This window comes from Apteryx rowi, unplaced genomic scaffold, assembly GCF_003343035.1.
Source record: "Apteryx rowi isolate R43461 unplaced genomic scaffold, aptRow1 scaffold_371, whole genome shotgun sequence".
NCBI lineage: Eukaryota > Metazoa > Chordata > Aves > Apterygiformes > Apterygidae > Apteryx > Apteryx rowi.
Window position 1 is genome coordinate 195877 of NW_020450208.1, and position 19022 is coordinate 214898.

At 37.2% G+C, this 19022-nt stretch overlaps 1 protein-coding gene across 13 annotated transcripts in view; it reads left to right on the forward strand.

The window, feature by feature from the left end:
• Positions 1 to 13230, forward strand: part of LARP1B (La ribonucleoprotein domain family member 1B) — a 35774-nt gene extending 22544 nt beyond the window's left edge. For 7 of the 13 annotated variants that reach the window (XM_026073638.1, XM_026073640.1, XM_026073647.1 and 4 more), the window contains 9 exons: positions 90 to 461; positions 2221 to 2344; positions 4411 to 4622; positions 5031 to 5137; positions 5708 to 5868; positions 6313 to 6457; positions 9006 to 9115; positions 9342 to 9469; positions 11276 to 13230. In XM_026073638.1, the coding sequence (XP_025929423.1) occupies positions 90 to 461; positions 2221 to 2344; positions 4411 to 4622; positions 5031 to 5137; positions 5708 to 5868; positions 6313 to 6457; positions 9006 to 9115; positions 9342 to 9469; positions 11276 to 11521 (1605 nt within the window). In that variant the 3' untranslated portion in view covers positions 11522 to 13230. Of the gene's footprint in view, positions 1 to 89; positions 462 to 2220; positions 2345 to 4410; positions 4623 to 5030; positions 5138 to 5707; positions 5869 to 6312; positions 6458 to 7308; positions 7441 to 9005; positions 9116 to 9341; positions 9470 to 11275 lie in introns of those variants that run through there. The other 6 variants (XM_026073642.1, XM_026073639.1, XM_026073641.1 and 3 more) reach the window with 6 other exon arrangements.
• Positions 13231 to 19022: the final 5792 nt, after the last annotated feature.

Genomic DNA, 19022 nt, shown 5'->3' on the forward strand with positions numbered 1-19022 from the left:
TATTTGAAATGTCCTATAATGTTCCATTTGTCTCCCATTTGGGTAATTTCACTATCCAAATATAAAATGCATCCCCTTTTCTTATTTAGGAATGTGTTCCTACACCTGATCAAACATCAAATCAACAACAGCCACCCCCACCTTCAGAAGAACAAGAACAAGAGGAACTTGATTTTTTGTTTGATGAAGAGATGGAACAAATTCAAGGTCGTAAGAATAAATTTACTGATTGGTCAGACAGCGATTCAGATTATGAAATTGATGATCAGGACATAAACAAGATTTTGATTGTAACACAGACACCACCATATATGAGAAAACATCCTGGTGGCGATCGTACTGGCAACCATGTATCCCGTGCAAAAATTACATCAGAACTTGCTAAAGTTATTAATGATGGTTTATATTATTATGAACAGGATTTGTGGATGGAACAGAGTGAAAATGACACTACTATGAAGGTAATTATCTTAATTTTTGATCTTAAACCATGCCTTAAAACCATGTCCAAATGTATTCTAAAATTAACTTCAGTTATCTTAGGTGTATTTGTATTTGCTACAAATTTTTGAAAGAAAGTTGACAGCAGTAGTTGAATTTAGGTGTCTATTGAATTCTCTTTATTTTGATGATATTGTAAGCAGTTGAAAGTAGAACTAGCAAATTTTCATTCTGTCACAGATTCAGACCAAAACCAGTGAATGAATATTAAAAAAAAAAAAAAAAAATTAATGGTTTGGCGATAGTTCAACTTTTTCAGTATTTTCTTGTTCTAAGAATAGCTTGTTTAATAGTATTTGCAAATCCCTGATATTGGAAAGGGGGCATATTTGGGGGATAAGATAAAAAAGAGGAAGATAAACTCCTTAAAAGTTACTGTGTTATTTTCAGGTTTTGTTCACCTTGTAGCTTGTCAGAATGATAGCTCTGTGAGTAAATGAAATTTCAGATTACACATCTTGTCTTATTATAGAAATCCTTTTAATTCCTAGCCTGTATACAGGCCTGTAACTTTGAGGCTTTCAAAACTTTGAGAGGAGATTGACAGCTTTATGTGATTTTTATACCAAGCAGCTGTAAAATTGGCAGCAGGTTAGTAAACTTCAGCACTTTGTAGGTACAGGGCCTCTGGAGAATTCTGCAGTCCTGTCACTCACTGCTCTTCGTTTATTAAAAATAATGTCTTTTGTGCGAGTGAACCCACAGAGTGGCAGTTTTGTAGACAGCACCACTGTATYGCTATCATATACTAAGTGTACAGAAATACAAAGTTTTCTAAACAGTAAGTGGTATGGGGAAGGGGCTTTGTGCATAAGGACAGTGGTGGGTTGTAGGGGAAAAAGGGAAAGTAGTTTAAAGGACAGTGGAACATGTGGGTACAAAAAGGAGCAGACAAAGACAGAAATGTTGAGAATAGGGACAAGAAATAAAGGTAGAATTCAAAATGTGGAGTTTTTATTACAAAGGAAGCTGCCCAAGAGAAAAACAGCAAACCGGAAGAGGACAGTGGGCAATAGTACCTAGCAAGAGAAAATATTTTTGTGTGTATGTGTGTGGTGGTGTGATGTTCTTGACCATGATTTAAACAAGATTTTTCATGCACACTGCATGTGCACATACATCCCACCCCACACTTTCACTTGGGTAGGGACATGAATGATTTGAGATGCTGCCATTCATCTTGGAAAATTCAGCTCTTTCCCAGTTTGAGTTAAAAAAAAAGTTAAGTTTAAAAAAATATAGCTGAGCACTTTATTTACATGTACTGGCTTTTCTTTTGATGTTGGCTGAGGAATGAAGGGAGGCATCTCCTTCTGCTCTCCGAAATTGGTAGCACCTTCCTTGGCATGCTCGCTGCAGAAGGAAGATGGTTTTGGACTTGGCAGAGGTCTTGCAAGGGGCAGGGTCTCAGTCTTCTATGAAAAATCGCATGTAGATGGCCTCATCTGCTTCCACTTGCCCATTTGTTGGCATAATTGTTTCTTATAGCTAATGCAGTCTAAATTGTATTAGAAAGTTATATACTATGTTGTTTATGACAGCTTTTTTAAAATGTGTGCTAAGGACTCCTTCCATCTTCTTTAAAAGTTGCAAGAAATCTGTACTGGCTGTGTATATGGTTAGTTGTGTGTGAATTCCAGCTTGCTTTTTTTTCTTTTACAAAATTCAGCCATTCCCCTTATCATGCTTTGTGTTTACAATTTGTCTTCTCTAATTCAGCAAGAGATTGAAAACTTTAAGAAACTAAATCTCATTAGTAAGGAAGAATTTGATAATCTTGCACCCGAGCCGATTGCTGATCCAACCCAAGAAGTTCCTCCAGTGCCCTCAAAGTTACAGAAAGGTAAACGATATGTATTTGATCTTTAGAATCCCAGAAATAAAGAAACATTTCATATATTTTTTTTTAACTTTTCTGCCTTTTGTACTGTTTTAATTTGGGTTCTGTCAGCAGTCTGAGGAGCTTTTTCTTTGCAAAATTGTCAGTTGTTTATCAGTATTGTAGTTTCCATTGCATTAGAGGACAGCTGATACAAATTCCTTTCAGTACTTTGCAGGATATGTGTGAGTATCAATAGGCAGTGTTCCTCTGTTTTGTTGTTACTGGATATCAACATCAGGTGCCTTTTGTGTAACTTATCATTACAATGTGTAAAGTAGTAGTTATGAAACGTTTTCTAGATACCAGTATATTTATGGAGAACAGGGAGAGGAGGAAGCGAGATGAGAAGAATTTTCTACTTGTATCATAACATTCCTGATAAGTCACAATGTCCAAATCTTATCTTTTGACATATTTCTTAAGTGCTATCAACATTTACTAGGATGTATGCTGTAATGCCTTTACAATAGTTTAAAAATAAGGCCCCACCACCTCCCAGAAAAGCAAGAGTGTAGTTACACTTTCTCACAAATGTTTATTTTCCATTACTTTGCTATTGTAAATACACAAGAATTTATAAAACTGAAAAACAGAGAAGCTGGTAAGAGGAGGATTTAAATGTTTGGACAAAGGCATCCTGAAACATTTATTGCATCATTTTGAGCAGTCCACCTGTACTGCTTGTATGCCAAGTACTTTTGTTGATTCGGTTCTCTTCTTGGGAAGGATGTAGTTGACCTAAAGCGATGCAGGCCTTTAGGAGACTAAATATTAGGGGAGCTTAGGCTTCTGAAATCTTAAGTTTCTTTTAAAAACTTTGAAACTTTCTGCTCCTGCTCCCCTCAGGCCTGCTGCCACAACCGTCTGTGGGGCCGTGCTGAGCCCCAGAGGCTGGAAGTGATCGTCGGGGGGGGAGCAGAAGAGGGGGCCGGGGGGTGCTTCTGCCCCGGCCAGGGGGCCGGAAAACTCTGGGGATGGTGTGTTGCTTTGTAGAGGTGGGAGCAGTTGGTAGTAGGGAAATATTTGCCTTTTGCAGTTAGGTCTAAGCAAGGAAAGGTTTTACTGGTGTGTTGCGTACTATGGGAGGAGTAATTGGCTCTTAAAGGAAAGAAGAGCAAATTCTTAAAATTATCAGGATTACCTTGAAAAATAAACAGGTAAATCTTAAGACTAAAATTAGTAAAGCTTTTAAATATATATTAATGCTTAGGAAAAAGTGCTGCTATGACTGGATTTATAGGCCTTTTGTTGCAGGTTTTAAAATACATTTTATAATCACAATTATCAAAATAATAATGTGTGAGCAAATTTTGAATGGCATGCAGAATGGGTAAGACACAGTTGGCTGTCACTGCACTGAAAGACAACACTGAGTTAAGCTCAGGAGAAACAGTATGAAAGACAGCAGCCAGCATGCATCAGTGATGATGTATTTTAATTCTACCAATGTTTCTTTTATAAATAAGTATTTATAGAAGCTCTGAAGGAATGTCATCAGTTTTTTTCACTATTTTTTTAGAAAGCTTTTCTCAGGTTTATGCTATTTTCCCCCTGCTTCTGTTGTCACTGATTCACTGCTATTTCTGTAATACTGCAGCCTAACCTTTCCTAGCTATCTCTAATATTAAAGGCTTTTTCTCTAAACCTTGGGAATCCTTCGTTTACTTAACAAAACCATTTTAGTAAATTGAACATAGTGATCAGGCAGGAGTTGGATCTAGCCTAGAAGTAGGAAAGTTTATGGGTGGTGACTATTAATCCTTTTTTAAGTAGATATTTTTCGGTGAGTTGATTTAATGGAAGCTTTTAGAAACAAAGTTTTTAAATTCATACTGATATTAGATTATCAATGTTGGCAAATCTCTTTCAGAGATTTTATGTCTTTTAAATGCTAATTGAAAGCGAGTGAGGTATGGTTGTGGGGGGATGTGTGGTTTTGTTTTGGGKTTTTTTTGGTGTGCATTCTCATAGTTTGCTTTTTTCTTTTTTCCTTTTATTTATTTATTTTTCTTCTTTCCCACTTGCAGATTTAACAGATGAGCAGGCTTGTAAACTGGTTGGTGTTGAAGYACCTCCAGCAGCACCACTGGCTCGATCACTGCCAACAGCAGTTCCAGACTCTCCCCACGTTCATCCCGCATTCACCCCACGGACACCTCGCACCCCCCGGTTACAGGATCCCAGCAAAACACCAAGGTTCTATCCTGTTGTTAAAGAGGCAAGATCCATTGACGTAAAGGTAAACACAAAAACTTTAATGTTTTTTTAAAAGCATAAAATGTAAGCCTGTAAAACTCTTCTGTCTGTTCAGATAATGTGACAAGAAAGAAAAGGCAAAAAAGAAACAAATTCTTTTTTGTTATTGTTGTTTTATCTTCAGACCATTTACCATATTCGTTCTTTTTTTATTTCTACAAAATGATATCTGAGTTTTGTCTGTAACATTTCTTAAGAGTCCATGGTGGAAAAAGTGTAATGTCTAAAGCTTTTGAATTTGTTAGATAAGGTTAATCTTTAGGTTATGAAGCTGGAGTTTTGTGACTTCATAAGCTGTAATATACAATATAAAACTTTTAGATCTTTGTTTTGAGAGGGAGAAATGAGTGAAATCAAGATAGGGAAATAAATACTTAATTTATTTTCTTAGACTCCAAGAAAAAGAAAAACACGACACAGTACAAACCCACCATTAGAATGTCATGTTGGTTGGGTGATGGATTCCAGAGACCACAGGCCAAGAACTGCCTCTGTGAGGTAATTTTTTTTTTTTTTTTTCCTTCTGGTCATAGAAATTTTTTTGCAAGGTAATTAGTTCTTACCGCTAATGGAGAAATTGACTATAATAATAATTTTATAAATACAATGGAAGCAAGAAACAGTGATGGAGGAAATACAAACAGGCCAAAGAAGAAAACTTAAGATATCAAGAGAATGAAAAGAATATAAGGCCATTTGGAAGTATGCTAACTCGACTATACTCAGTGTTCTTTGTTGATTTATGATGTAATAGCATTAATATTACTTGAGGTACTGATGTTCACTTCAGTGACTTCCTTTGCCTCTAAGTAGTCTTGTAAAATCATGCATTACAGTAACGTTTAATTATCATCATCCAAAACTGCCTGTTTTTTGAAACATTAGCACAGAAATTGATTTTCTTGAGGCGCACCCTCAAAAGGATGACTGGGAACCCAGGCACACATTGTAGTAGCTATCAGAAGATTACACTCTTCTGATAGCTCATGTGTAGAGCAGAATGGTTGAAAACATTGATTCTGAAGAAACACAGTGTTTATAGGACAGAAATGTTTGTTTTATCTTCAGCAGTTCCAATGCTTCACCTTCAGAAGTAGCTCCATTAGCAGGAGGTTACGAGTGTACCCCAAATTCTCTTCCAAAGTTTCAGCATCCTTCCCATGAACTGTTAAAGGAAAATGGCTTTACGCAACAGGTGTACCACAAATACCGTCGAAGATGTCTAATGGGTAAGACACGAGATGCATTTCCTAAAATTTTAGCTGGAAGTTATCACCTGTTACCTGATATTAGTTTTCTCTGTATTGGTCCTCATTCTTAATTTTTTTCTAAGAAAGGATAACAAAACTTACTTTTATATTTTATGAACCCTGCTTTCCATATAACTTCAAATTCCCTGACAGTATTCAAAACCTTCAGCACTTTGCAACAACCTTTTCTGCATTAATATTTGTGGTTAGACAAATAGTGTACTTAAGAGGAGCTACTTTATTAAGTATCAAACTTAATTTCAAACCTGAAATTATTATTAAAATATTAAAATATTTTTGGAAAGTTTAAACTTGCACTACTTGAAGAGCTTGTGTGTGTACTACTAATGAAAAAGCATTTGAAAAAAATTCAACTTATAAAATTAAAAATAGCTTTATGTTTTGTTTTGTTTTTTTCTTCAGAAAGGAAACGGTTGGGAATTGGCCATTCCCAAGAAATGAACACACTTTTTCGTTTCTGGTCCTTTTTTCTCAGAGATCACTTTAACAAGAAGATGTATGAAGAATTCAGACAACTTGCTCTGGATGATGCAAAAGAACACTACAGGTATTAATTTTTTACTGGAAGTTAAGAACCATTTGAGTTCTTACTAATCATTATGAAGTTTATTTATATCTGAAGTGAATGGTTTTTAGTATTAGCTTTGACTCTATAGCATCTTCAAAACAGTAGTCTCCGCAAGTTATTTTAATACCAAAAATCTGGTTTTTATATATTTATCCTTTGCAGATAAATAGCTGAACATGTAATATTTCCTTACTTATAATTTGCCTTAAATTCTATGAAATCAGAGCTGTATGACAACTTCGACTTGTTGATTGTGACAAGTCAACTCTACTGTACCTGTAAGATTTTACTTCTGTAAGTCAGGAGATTCCTAACCTCATTAGACTTGTTCAAAAAGCTGCTTGCCTTCCAAAAATACTGGAAAAATGACCAAAATGAAAATTATTACTTCCCATTTAGCTCTGTCATTTTTCTTCCCTCTTTCCACCCACTGTTCCTTTTTCTTTCCCCTCTATTTCTCTTGACCAAAGAGACAAGGTAGCTCAACATTTTGAATGCCAACTGAGGCCTGAAGTTTGGATATGTTTCCTGAGAATGCGTAGTAATGGTCCCCAGGTTGCAGAGGTGGCTTAAATAAAATTTTTGTATCTCTGTTCAGAGCTGTGTTTATGCTCTGTAATCATCCAAGGATACGTTTACCAGGAGAAATTTCAGAAAGCTCTTAGGGGACTAAGATGACAGCAGATGAGCTGTAGAACAGAAGGAGGTCCTAGCTATATTCATTTTTATGGCCCTATCTTTGCCAAAAGTATAGGGCATGGTATACTAAAGGGAAGTTGATCTAGATTCTTCCAGAAAAAATATTGTTTTTTGTCTATTTGATCTTTCAGAACAGTGTTTCAAATAAATGCCACTAGCACATCGGGCTGTCATTAAAAATGAGAAAAAACGATACCATCTGATAAGTGGGTGGTATGGAATGGAAGTTTAGCAAATTTGCAAGGGATTGTTCAGTGATGGACTTTAGAGCAAGCCAACACAAGGTACAAAAAATTAAAAAACAAAAGCAAAAAAACCCTTAAGTCTTTGGTTTTTGACAGATGCTGCCTATGTGTTGCCCAGTGTAGTAAAAATAACACACATTTTTCTCAATCCAGTCCAATTCTCACTTTCAGGAAAAGAAGGTACATGTAGTTCTAGACCTGGCAGATTTCATTATGAGAGCCTAGGAATGATTTTTAGACCCCACAGGACTTCAGCTTTTTTTTATAGGAAATTGGAACTAATACATGGAAATTCTCCAAATCAAATGTTCCTCAAAGCTGTATTGATTATCTAGGTCAAACCATGACTTTAGAGGTTCCCAATTTCACTTTATTTCATATGTTCATAATACTGTCCGTCATCCTTTGACTGAATGAAATCAGCAATCAAATAGAATTAAAGGTGCACTTGTGTGTGATACAATTCAACATTATACAGAAATTTAGCAGGTAGCTTAGGTACTGAGAGTCATAGCAAAACAACATTCTGCCTGGGCCAGCTTACTTAGAAAAGCATTTCTGGTTTCTTTTTTTTGTTTATCTTCACCTGGCTGCCCAAGTCAGACTACATACTTGTACTGACCTGCTAAGAATTCAGATTACTTTGCAAAGCATTGGGTGCAGAAGTGGAAGGGAACCAGTAATAAGGGAGAGTGATGAACTTTTAGCAACAGTTTTCAGTGCCTTTCCTCACTTCAAAGTATGGGTAGAGTTGGAAAAAGTTCTGAGTATGGCAACCAAGCTGATGAAGGATAGGGACCAGCTTCTGTATAAAGTATAATGAAGTTAGCTAAGGCTTCTCAGCTTAGAGGAGAGGTGACGTCAGGAGTGAATGATTTAGGTGTGTAAGACAGCAGCCTGGAGAGCAGGGTATATTGAGATCAATTGTTTACTGTCTGTTACAAGAGCTGATGGGCATGAAATGAAGCTAGGACAAGCCAGATTCAAAACAAACAACGGGAGGTCATTTTTGCTGAAGTGCTGGAGCTGTGAAGCTCCTTGCTGTTGAGTATTGTGTGCCAGAGTGCCAAGGGGGGGGTCTAGCAACAGCAGGGCAGCCAAAGCCGGCATGTTACTAACAGTGAGCCAGAAGCCTGGGCTGTGAGCCTGGAGAGGTTGAAAGATTACCAAGCTCTGCCCTTACGTCTCTTCCCTATGCATCTATTTTTGGCCACTGATGATGGATTAGACTGACCTTTGGTCTGACCCATTGTGGCAGTTTTTATATTGAAACTATTCATGTATACAAACATATCAGAAACATGAAAGCATTTGTCTTCCATTTTGTATATGTGTATAGTGTGCATAGTACATAAGCTGAAACTGTTGTGAGAAATCTAGTTTTCATAAATCAGTTTTGGTTATTATAACTGTTTCAGAACAATAGGTTAATAAAAGTTGATGGGAAAAGGAAGTGTTTCGGTGAGTGGGGAAGCATGAAACTATGGCACTTAATAAATGCAAGGAGTAAGACTGAAAATTTGCATCTTCTTGAGGAATTACAAGTGTATGCATAAGTTTTCCATACTTATTTGTTCTTGCAGGTATGGATTGGAATGCTTGTTTAGATTTTACAGCTATGGCCTAGAGAAGAAATTCAGGCAAGAAATCTTCAAGGATTTCCAAGCAGAAACAAAGAGGGACTATGAAGCTGGTAATTATCATAGGCCAGTCATTGCTCACACCATAGTAACTTTAGTTGAGAGGTAATCCCAAGTCTTTAGCACTGACTTGTTATGTAAGATCAACCAAGATCAGTTTGTTTTTTCATGTTCCTTTTAGCTTATAATTCTCTTAAATATGTAGTTACCAGTGAACAATTAGGTATTTAATTAAACCCAACTTTGTAATTTTATAAAATCATCTTTTTCTGCTATTAGGTCAGCTATATGGACTGGAAAAATTTTGGGCTTATCTAAAATACTCTCAGTACAAGACTCCAGCCATTGATCCCAAACTACAAGAATACCTCAGTAAATTCAAGAAACTGGAGGACTTCAGAGTTGATGTAAGTTTCAAGGCCCATTTTAAATGAACTGTTTGCTGTGTGAATGTTACTGCAGCAAGGTAAAGCGTTTCACAGAATGGCCRAGGTTGGAAGGGACCTCTGGAGATCATCTAGTCCAACCCCCCTGCTCAAGCRGGRTCACCTAGAGCACATTGCCCAGGATTGTGTCCAGACAGCTTTTGAATATCTCCAAAGATGGAGACTCCACAACCTCTCTGGGCAACCTGTTCCAGTGCTCTGTTACCATCACAGTAAAGTAGTTTTTTCTCTTGTTCAGACAGACCTTCCTGTGTTGCAGTTTGTGTCTGTTGCCTCCTTGTCCTGTCACTGGGCACCACTGAAAAGAGTCTGGTCCCATCCTCTTGACACCCTCCCTTCAGATATTTATACACATTGATAAGACCCCCCCCCCCAGCCTTCTCCAGACTGAACAGGCCCAGCTCTCTCAGCCTTTCCTCATATGAGAGATGCTCCAGTCCCCTAATCATCTTTGTAGCCCTTCGCTGGACTTGCTCCAGTAGTGCCACATCCCTCTTGTACTGGGGAGCCCAGAACTGGACGCAGTACTCCAGATGGGGCCTCACCAGGGCTGAGGAGAGGGGGAGAATCACCTCCCTCGACCTGCTGGCAACACTCTTCCTGATGCACCCCAGGATACCATTGGCCTTCTTGGCCACAAGGGCACATTGCTGCCTCATGCTTAACTTGGTGTCCACCAGCACTCCCAGGTCCTTCTCCGCAGAGCTGCTTTCCAGCAGGTCAACCCCCAACCTGTACTGGTGCATGGGGTTATTCCTCCCCAGGTGCAGGACCCTGCACTTGCCTTTGTTGAACTTCATGAGGTTCCTCTCYGCCCACCTCTCCAGYCTCTCCAGGTCTCTCTGAATGGCAGCACAGCCCTCTGGTGTATCAGCCACTCCTCCCAGTTTTGTATCATCAGCAAACTTGCTGAGGGTGCACTCTGTCCCTTCATCCAAGGCATTAAGGAAGATATTGAACAAGTCTGGACCCAGTACTGACCCCTGGGGGACACCGCTAGCTACAGGCCTCCAACTAGACTCTGCGCCGCTGATCACAACCCTCTGAGCTCTGCCATGCAGCCAGTTCTCAATCCACCTCACTGTCCACTCATCTAGCCCACACTTCCTGAGCTTGTCTATGAGGATGTTATGGGAGACAGTGTCAAAAGCCTTGCTGAAGTCAAGGTAGACAACATCCACTGCTTTYCCCTCATCTACCCGGCTACCCAGTTTCAGAAGCTTACTTCATTTCACAAAGACAAGGCTTTACAAATCCTGTCAATCACCAGAAAGTTAGTATGATTAAAACAAAAATTCAAATGAAAAAGGCATTGTTTTGTTCTAGACATTCTTTTGAAAACTAAAGTRGGTGCTGAGGTATGGTGGTGAGAACATAAAAAATGTTAATCCATTTTCATTGTCTAATGAAATACAGTAAATAGCAAAAAATATATCAGGGAAGTCTTTACTGTTTTAATAATATGAAATGCTAATAAAAGTGGATTTGGAAGGATTTTTCTACTCACTACACAGCTTTATTTGTCACCTAGTGAGACAGATGCCTTCTACACTACTATGTTTAGGAATTTGGCAGATAGTTATTGTTCAGCAGGCAGGTTTTTTTACTGAACTGAGAGGGCCGTTGTCCTCACAGAGATTTTATTTGCTGCATGCCAAATTAAGGGCCTAATTGAAAAACATCTTCTTTTGATGCTTTAAGTAAGTGGAAAGGTAAATACCTGGTCTTACAGAAAAATCTTAACCAGCTACCAACGTTTGTTTTCAGCCTCCTGTTAGTGAAGAATGTGGCAGAAAGAGATCCTCTGCTGCAACAGGTGAGGATGTGGGTCGTCGCAGACATCAGTCTAATTCTTCTTCTAAAATGCTTCTTGCAGCTAAACCCACGGCAGCCCATCAGTCCCATGCGCTGGGAAATGTTACCTGTGGGAATACCGTACAAGAGCCCATTGCCGGCCTATGCCAGAACAACCTTGCCACAAAATCAATAGAAAGTGACATACCAGAGAAATAGACTTAAGGCAAGCTGGYGCCCTTGCGAATCAACTTTTACATCATTATTTTAATGTGGAGATCTTCAAGGGGCACCAATCTAATATGTGATTAAAAATGTCTGGGAAGACAAAGGATTGCATTTTTCTCTTTCACAAGATTAAGTTCTAAAACACTTACCTTGGGAGGGTTGTTCTTGGTTTTGGGATCATCAGAAAGATCCTAGGGAAGATTCTTTGTCTTCAGTATTGCTTTCCTCAAGCTTCTGTTTACAAAAACTGCATTCCTTACATATGCAAAAAATACTTTGGGGATGCCTTACATTTCAGCTCATGTTTCTTAAAAAAGGTATGATATATCCATTTTATTTACTGTGCTTTCTCTACCCAGATTTTCACGTTATTTGTATTTTATCAAAGCCACAAAGATTATATATATATAATTTTAAATGTAAAGGAAGGATATATGTGATTGGTTTGCTTCTGAATAAGTAACTTTAAAAAGTACGTATCTTTTGTGTAAAAGCACACAAGAACGTGCTGCTATATAAAACTGCATTTCTGGATTCTATTTAAAGACATTAGTTTCTTTTTTTTTTTCCAGGGCCTCCATAGTTAGTATTTTAAGTATGGAGTTTGGATGTAACTGGCATAGTTTTACAGACGCTTTCATCAGTACTGGTTCTTAATATGAACGTAAGCAACAGTAAAATACAGGGGAAAATGGATCTGTTGATTGTGCACTCTTAAATTAACATRCAGTGTCTGCAGTTTGTGCAGGTTGTTAAAATAGCAAACTATCCAAAATACTTTGAGAGGTTTCTTGATTTGAATTTTTTTATGGTTGTAAAGTACTCTAACAGCAGAGGTATAACTTCTTAAAAGATTTTTTTTCCCCTATTTCAACTAATAAAATTTAGTTTGGAGGGAGACTATTCCTTTTAAACTTGTATTTTTGCTTTATTTTGCAATATTTGAATGACATTCTACTTTTAAATTGCTCTAGCTAAGAGTAAATAATTTCAAACAGGTCTAAAAATAATTTCACTGAATGTAAGTTACTTGAATACAAATTTATTTCTGTAGCTGAAAGATAGGGATGTTTGTATCTTGTAATTTCATATTAACTTCATTACTTTGATTTAGAAAACTCAAAAGAACTGAGTGCATAAATTATCTCTTCCAAAGGTAGGTAAGAATAATAACTTCAGCTTTTTGTTATTAGTTAACTGCAGAAAAGCCTTCAGTTAATTGTAAAGTTAACTTACTAGAAGTTATGTCTAACACCAATGCCTTAATCCTCAAAGGTGTCCTGACTGAACAGCCATATATGGAGTTCTCAATTTGTATCAGATTTCAGAAGTTGTTACAAATCAAGTCCATTAATTTTTTCAGTCATTGTCTTGTGAATCTCAGTGGAACAAATTATGAATGTTTGTGTTGTAAATGAACATATATTAGCAGTGGCCTTCCCAGCTGTTAGTACAGTTTCAGTAAAAAAACATGAGCCTTTTAGGAGTGGCCTATTGAAACAGAAAACGAACTAACACATACAAATGTTTTAAGTAGCATCTTTTAGAGGTGCTGAAGTTACGCATCTGTATCCTGTATTTGATCTGTGCTCTTACTATCCAAGAAAATGATGCAAATGTAAATTTGAATTGAAATTGTATATACAAGTAATAGACCTAAAATATGTCCTTTCACTTTTTCATTGAAACGTGCATATTTAGCTTTGTGTGTGTGTAATTTTGTGATATCTTTACAAATTTTATAAAAATACAAAAAAGACCCCTAAGTGTTGTGTTATCAACTTCATTTTTTTGAAGCGTGAAGAAGAAAACCTTGTAAGAGTCTAAGGCTGCAGGCTTGCATGTGAACTTCTGTTCCCTCTGGTGCATTAGGGAAGCTGGCGGTTTAAAGACTGAAGTGGGTTCTTGGAATGTGAGACAGCTTGCTTTGTTTGATATTGATTTTTCATATGACTGGGTATTTTTCAAAGCAAAATCGGACAAATGATGAATATGGCTATASGCAAAAGGCAATGAATACCTTCCCTGCTGTCTGTCCTGTTATCAGACTTCTGCAGGGCTAGTTGCTTAAACAGTGTCCTTTTATTTAGGTGGGTAAGATCACCTAAGCCTGTTTGCAGCTCTGGCTAGCTTTAGGAATATCCCCTTCAACTTCCCAGGGGCCTGATGTTGCTCCTTCCCTCCTTGCTGCCCTTGCAGACTGCTAAAAAGAATCACAGTTACCTTGCTACTGTTTGCCACCCTGAGCTGAGAATGAAAACATCTAATTTCAGAATAAAACCAAAAGATTTTGCTGACCAACAAACTGGTTTCACTACATGACTCCAAGTGGTTACACACCTTCCACTATCTGGCATATCTGTTGCAGGGCTATAAATTTGTCTTTGAATGTGCATGTAGRAGTGTCCAGCATCCTTTCTGTTGTCTTTATGTCCATTTAATCCAACCTTCAATTTGTATCTCTTAGAATATAACCAGTCTTAAGAGTAGTCTCTTACTAAATATTTAGCAAGCTTCACACCTTTCATGTGTCTAGAAATTCTGTGTTCGTATTAAGGACTTTAGTTCAGGTTTGTCTTCCTTTCTCTTTCTTCTGCTAGGAAATGACTGTACTAATTTTTCAAAACCATACTATGCCTAAGGATTTTTCTTTAGTTATGCCCAAAATACTGGATTTTAAAGGCTTTTTAGGGAGAGAAGGGAAGAACTGAGACCTCGCTTGTTCTTGATGGAGACCTATTTTTTCTTATAATGAGCAGCAGTACCCCATCTGCACTGTGACTGATGCTCCCACAGTTTAATGGGGGTTTGGGCTTCTGTGGGTGATGCACCTTGGAGTGCTTTATCCATAGTCTATGAGAAGGCACTAGAATAAACAAGAACCAGCTGGTATTCATAGGAGCCTGTGCTGTGCACAGACTTTGCTTCAGGCATCACTGCTGTACTCTGAGCTGACAAACTACACTGTCACTTCCAGACTGAGGAAGAGGCCAAATGTTAGCTGAAGGTCTTTCACTGGGAAATCCCACAGCAATGCTGTGCCTGAATTCTTAGCAGCTTTCTTCTCTGCTGTCTTCATCCCAGTTTGTGTGTGTTGGGATGGGGGGATACAGTTCCCTTTGCAAGCTATACTTCCACAAATTCCACTATAGAACTTTAGCATGATTACAGAAAATGTGTGAAAATGCAGCAAACAAACACAAAACAACCCACTCCCCTACCCTGTAATGGAATTACAGCTTTTACTTTTTCAAGGTAGTGTTGTTATATGACCTAAGTGATAAGAAATTTCAGGGTGCAGGTTAAATAGCAATGGCATAACATTTTAAGGAAATCTAAGCATCCAGGTCAGGTTACCAGTTCTAAGGTAATGCCTTGGGTTCGTACCTTCAAAGCTGATGAGGAGGGTTGCGTGCTCCCCCCCCCCCCCCCAAAAAAAAAAAGTATCAACACCTTCAAACACATAAAAACAAAGGTCAGTGATTTCACTCCTGTGTTTTTGAAATGGGTGCCACAGTCAGTCAAGATAAATGAATTTTTATTCAGACTGTAATTGAATGTTTGTGGTCAAGTGTGACAAATCCAGACTTGCCACCAGAACTTTACACCTCCAAAAGGCTTTATTTTTAGATGCTTACATAATATATTTTGCCCAGTTACCTAGAAAACTTGACAAGTCAGTAAAATATTGCTGCCTTCTGTTACAGAAAAATACACAAACATACAAGAATCCAAAAGAGAAAGGGGGAGGGACAGACACTTAAGGTTTTTGTTGTCATTGTTTTTCAGTTTGGGTTTTTTTTTTTTTAATTTTCAGGCAAACAACCCTTATCCTGCATTTGAACTAACCTTGGCACGCATTATCTATTAAAAGCAAGTTTTAAAACCAATCTATAAACACCTATTAGTAAACATTCACCTTTAACCATAAATTAGAAGTCAGTGGAAGGATTTGCTAGTAACATTCATGCTATTAATTATTTGGTTTCCCTAATTAAATAAGCCCTTAAGGGCTGCGTTTCATTATTATTAATGTTAAGTAGGAAAATGACTAAATAGACAAATCTGCAACTGCAGCATTCCATTCATGTCTGAAAGATTATTCAGATGACAGTGATGATGATCATTTTTTTCCCCACAACATACCCTGTAGTTTGTAACATTAAAATTGGAGAGAACTAAGACTGTGAGAAGGAAGATAAGGCCATGGGACTTCATCACAAACACTCTGTAAGCTTAATAAATGAACTTCAGAAACACTTAAGTACTTAGTTGCAGTTTTAGACTGTGAGTTACACTTTTTTGAAAAAGTGCATAACTTTGGCCTAAAAAAACAAAACAGAGCCAGGAAGACCATTATATTCAAAGCACTAGTTCTTGATTGGCGTTTTGTACTATTATACACAATGCATCTACTTCCTAGAGAAATAAACTCTTACTGTAGAGAAGACATCAAAGAGACTCTAAAACCAAGCATAAAAAGGTTAAACTATTTCTTGACCTTTTCAATGAAGATACAAAAATCAAACTGGCTTTCGGGGGGGGGGGGGAATAGAAAATACTAAGAAAAGCTATTTAAAGTGAAACAAGCCTAGAAGCAGAGAGAAGCAACTGCTGTTACATGCTGTGCCTGACCTTGAAGAGAAGATGATTTAAATCTTAACCAAGGAAAAGTGGCCCTAGCTCAACAAAAAGGATATGAACAAATATAAGCATTTGAAAGGATGGTTCTGTAGTCCTTAGTAGAAATTCAACATGCTCAGATTAAAGCAGTGCCTTTTTAAAATGAAGGTTTAAAAATAGGTTTTCTGCCATAAACATTTTTGGAAGCAATGTACAAATGAGGCAGAAGTGTCAAAACAAGTGACTACTCTTAGCTAGTCTAACACAAAGTGTAGCTTAAGAAAACAAGTAATACATTAAGCTGGAAATGTATTTTGTTTCTAATGCAGATGAGAAATACCCTCTTCAAGCCCCTTGTGTTGTTTAAGCAAAGGGTTCTCTTTTCATAAAAGATAACTTTAACACATTGTCAGTATCAACTTGTCATTTTAGTTAATAGTGATTTTTGACAAGATGATTGACAGAAGTGTTAAAAGGATGAGTCTTTTCACAGATTAATACATTGAATATTATATTCATTGCACTGAAGTTTCCATGGTCTGATGTTGTTCCAAACTATTTATGTGTTCACTTTTTATAAAATGAAACATCCAGTGTGCTTTAAACACTTTTTAGATTGCCAACTTTTAAATCATTAGTGAGTTTGTAAGTAGGATGAATGAAATTAACTTAAGTGCCATTAAACCTCAAAATATGGGATTGCAGCTGTGCAACATACTACTGCTGTAAGATGAGTTTTTTGTTCAGTATTCTTCACAATTACCATTAACTGTTGCTTTAAAACAAAATAATCATCCTTTACCCATCCTCGATCACTTTTCTACTCAGCCAATCTTAAATGGTAAAGATAAAAATTTGAACATTGTTCTTTTGAAAAAAGTTTGGAAAACCAAAACAAACTGTACAACTTCAGATTGAACTGGCTGCATTGCTCACAGCAAGGGAATGAAAGAGGCTGCACTTGGGCTAGCAAGTCATAGCATATGCAAAACTCTTCTTTCTCCAGTAGGAAGTTTCTACATAAGAGACAGATGCAAGATATACAGCTAAAGCTACAGCTAAAGCTACAGCTACGCTAGATGTGGCTACAGTAGTAGCTTTAAGGAACAAGGAGCAGAGTAACTCCCACTACTGCTGCTGGTAAGACCTTTCAGCCATGACTTTGTAACACAAAAGTACATGTATTTTTTTAGGTGGAAACCTGGGAGGCTCAAGAACTCCTCAAAAGTTAAAAATGAGGTGTATTTTAAATGACATGTAAAGCATTATTTTACAGAGAAAGTTGTAGTCAAAACAAAATCAGTGAAACGTCCAAATAGAGAGCTAGTGCCTAAGCACCGCTAGTTACTATCCTATGTAGGAAAGCTGCTCATTATCTCATGGTCGCTTCCCCTGTTCCCTCTACGACACCCATCGTTTTTTGTGGTTCAGTTATACTAGCATGCCCAGTATTTCAATGTAGTTGGATTATTAGCAGGTGCTTATTACAGTATTAAAGTGCAGACAGAAGTTTGGGCACTGAGTCAATGCTCAGTTAATAAGGATGTGACCTAAGCAGAAATCAGTGCTTTACTGAATGTAAGTAACCGAGTATCCACATACCTAACTGGACTGTTCAGTCTGTAAAAGAATCTACAAGTGTAACAGCTTCTGTGGAAGGGGCTACAGTTCTGATATTTCTTCTGCTTTAATAGGCTATTTCAAACTTGGATATGCAGGGAAAATAATATAACACACCTAGGACATGTGATTTACAAGTGCTTCAAAGGAGGATTATTTTAAAAGTGTTTCATATACATCAATATAAAGCTATTTCAATCAAATAGTAATAGGAAGTGGTTCCTGGAGTTTTACAGTTTATAGTTCAACAGAATGTATATACAGAAATCTGTTACTGTAGACTTATTACAGGTGAAATCTGCAAGCAGAGGTACAAATATAAGCCATAAAGCTGTAAGCCATGAACTTAATGGTATAGTTATGGATTTAGCAAAATAGTGACATTTCTACAATGTTAGTGATATGTGTATATATACATCTCCAGTGTTCTTGTGCCACAAAAAGCGTTTTAAGTTAAATGCTATTGTATCTTCCTGTTCCCCCAGCCCTAACAGCCTTAATTAAGCGATCAAAATATCTTACAGAAGTCAAAATTCATCTACAGAACACGTAAAAAAAAAAGAACAAAAAACCCCACACATACAGATTGCTTGTTTCTCTCAAATAAGACCCTGTTATTTTAATTAACTGGGGCAGTTGCACTTGCACATTCTGAAATTATGCATTTCATATTTCTAGTATCTATGAAGTGTGATAAGTATTTTCACAAGAATGGAAATTTGGAGTTCATTTCCATTCAAACTGTACCAACAGTCTTGCTTTCCCAYTCAGCTAGAGGTTGGCCTGGCATTTTACAGAAAAGACTCCTGCTGAAGTGGAAGATAGTGATAACAAATCATGTTTACCTGCTCTTTCCTTTTTCCAAATCTTTTGTACTTTATTACTGAGTGCTTTTCTTTACTTCTTCTGCGTTTCTGCAGAGACTCTATTAATGCTATGGTTCTAATCTGTAAGTCAAAAAAGCCTTTGAAAACTAGTCATCTTCTTAGACTGCAATTTTGGTGCATACTGCCAGAGACTGAAGAACAAAGTTCTTATGCAGTTAGTATTAAACAACTTAATATTTAATTACTAGTTCCAATACCATAGATAATGCAGGACAAATTCCTTTTACTGTACCTTACACTATTTCTTAAAACACTTCTGCTGTATTTACAATGACTTAAATTTTTTCACCATAAATGCACTGGGCATAGGTTTGTTCTTTTAAACAGAGCTTACCTGAGTAAGTCTTCAAGGTTCTTCAAAA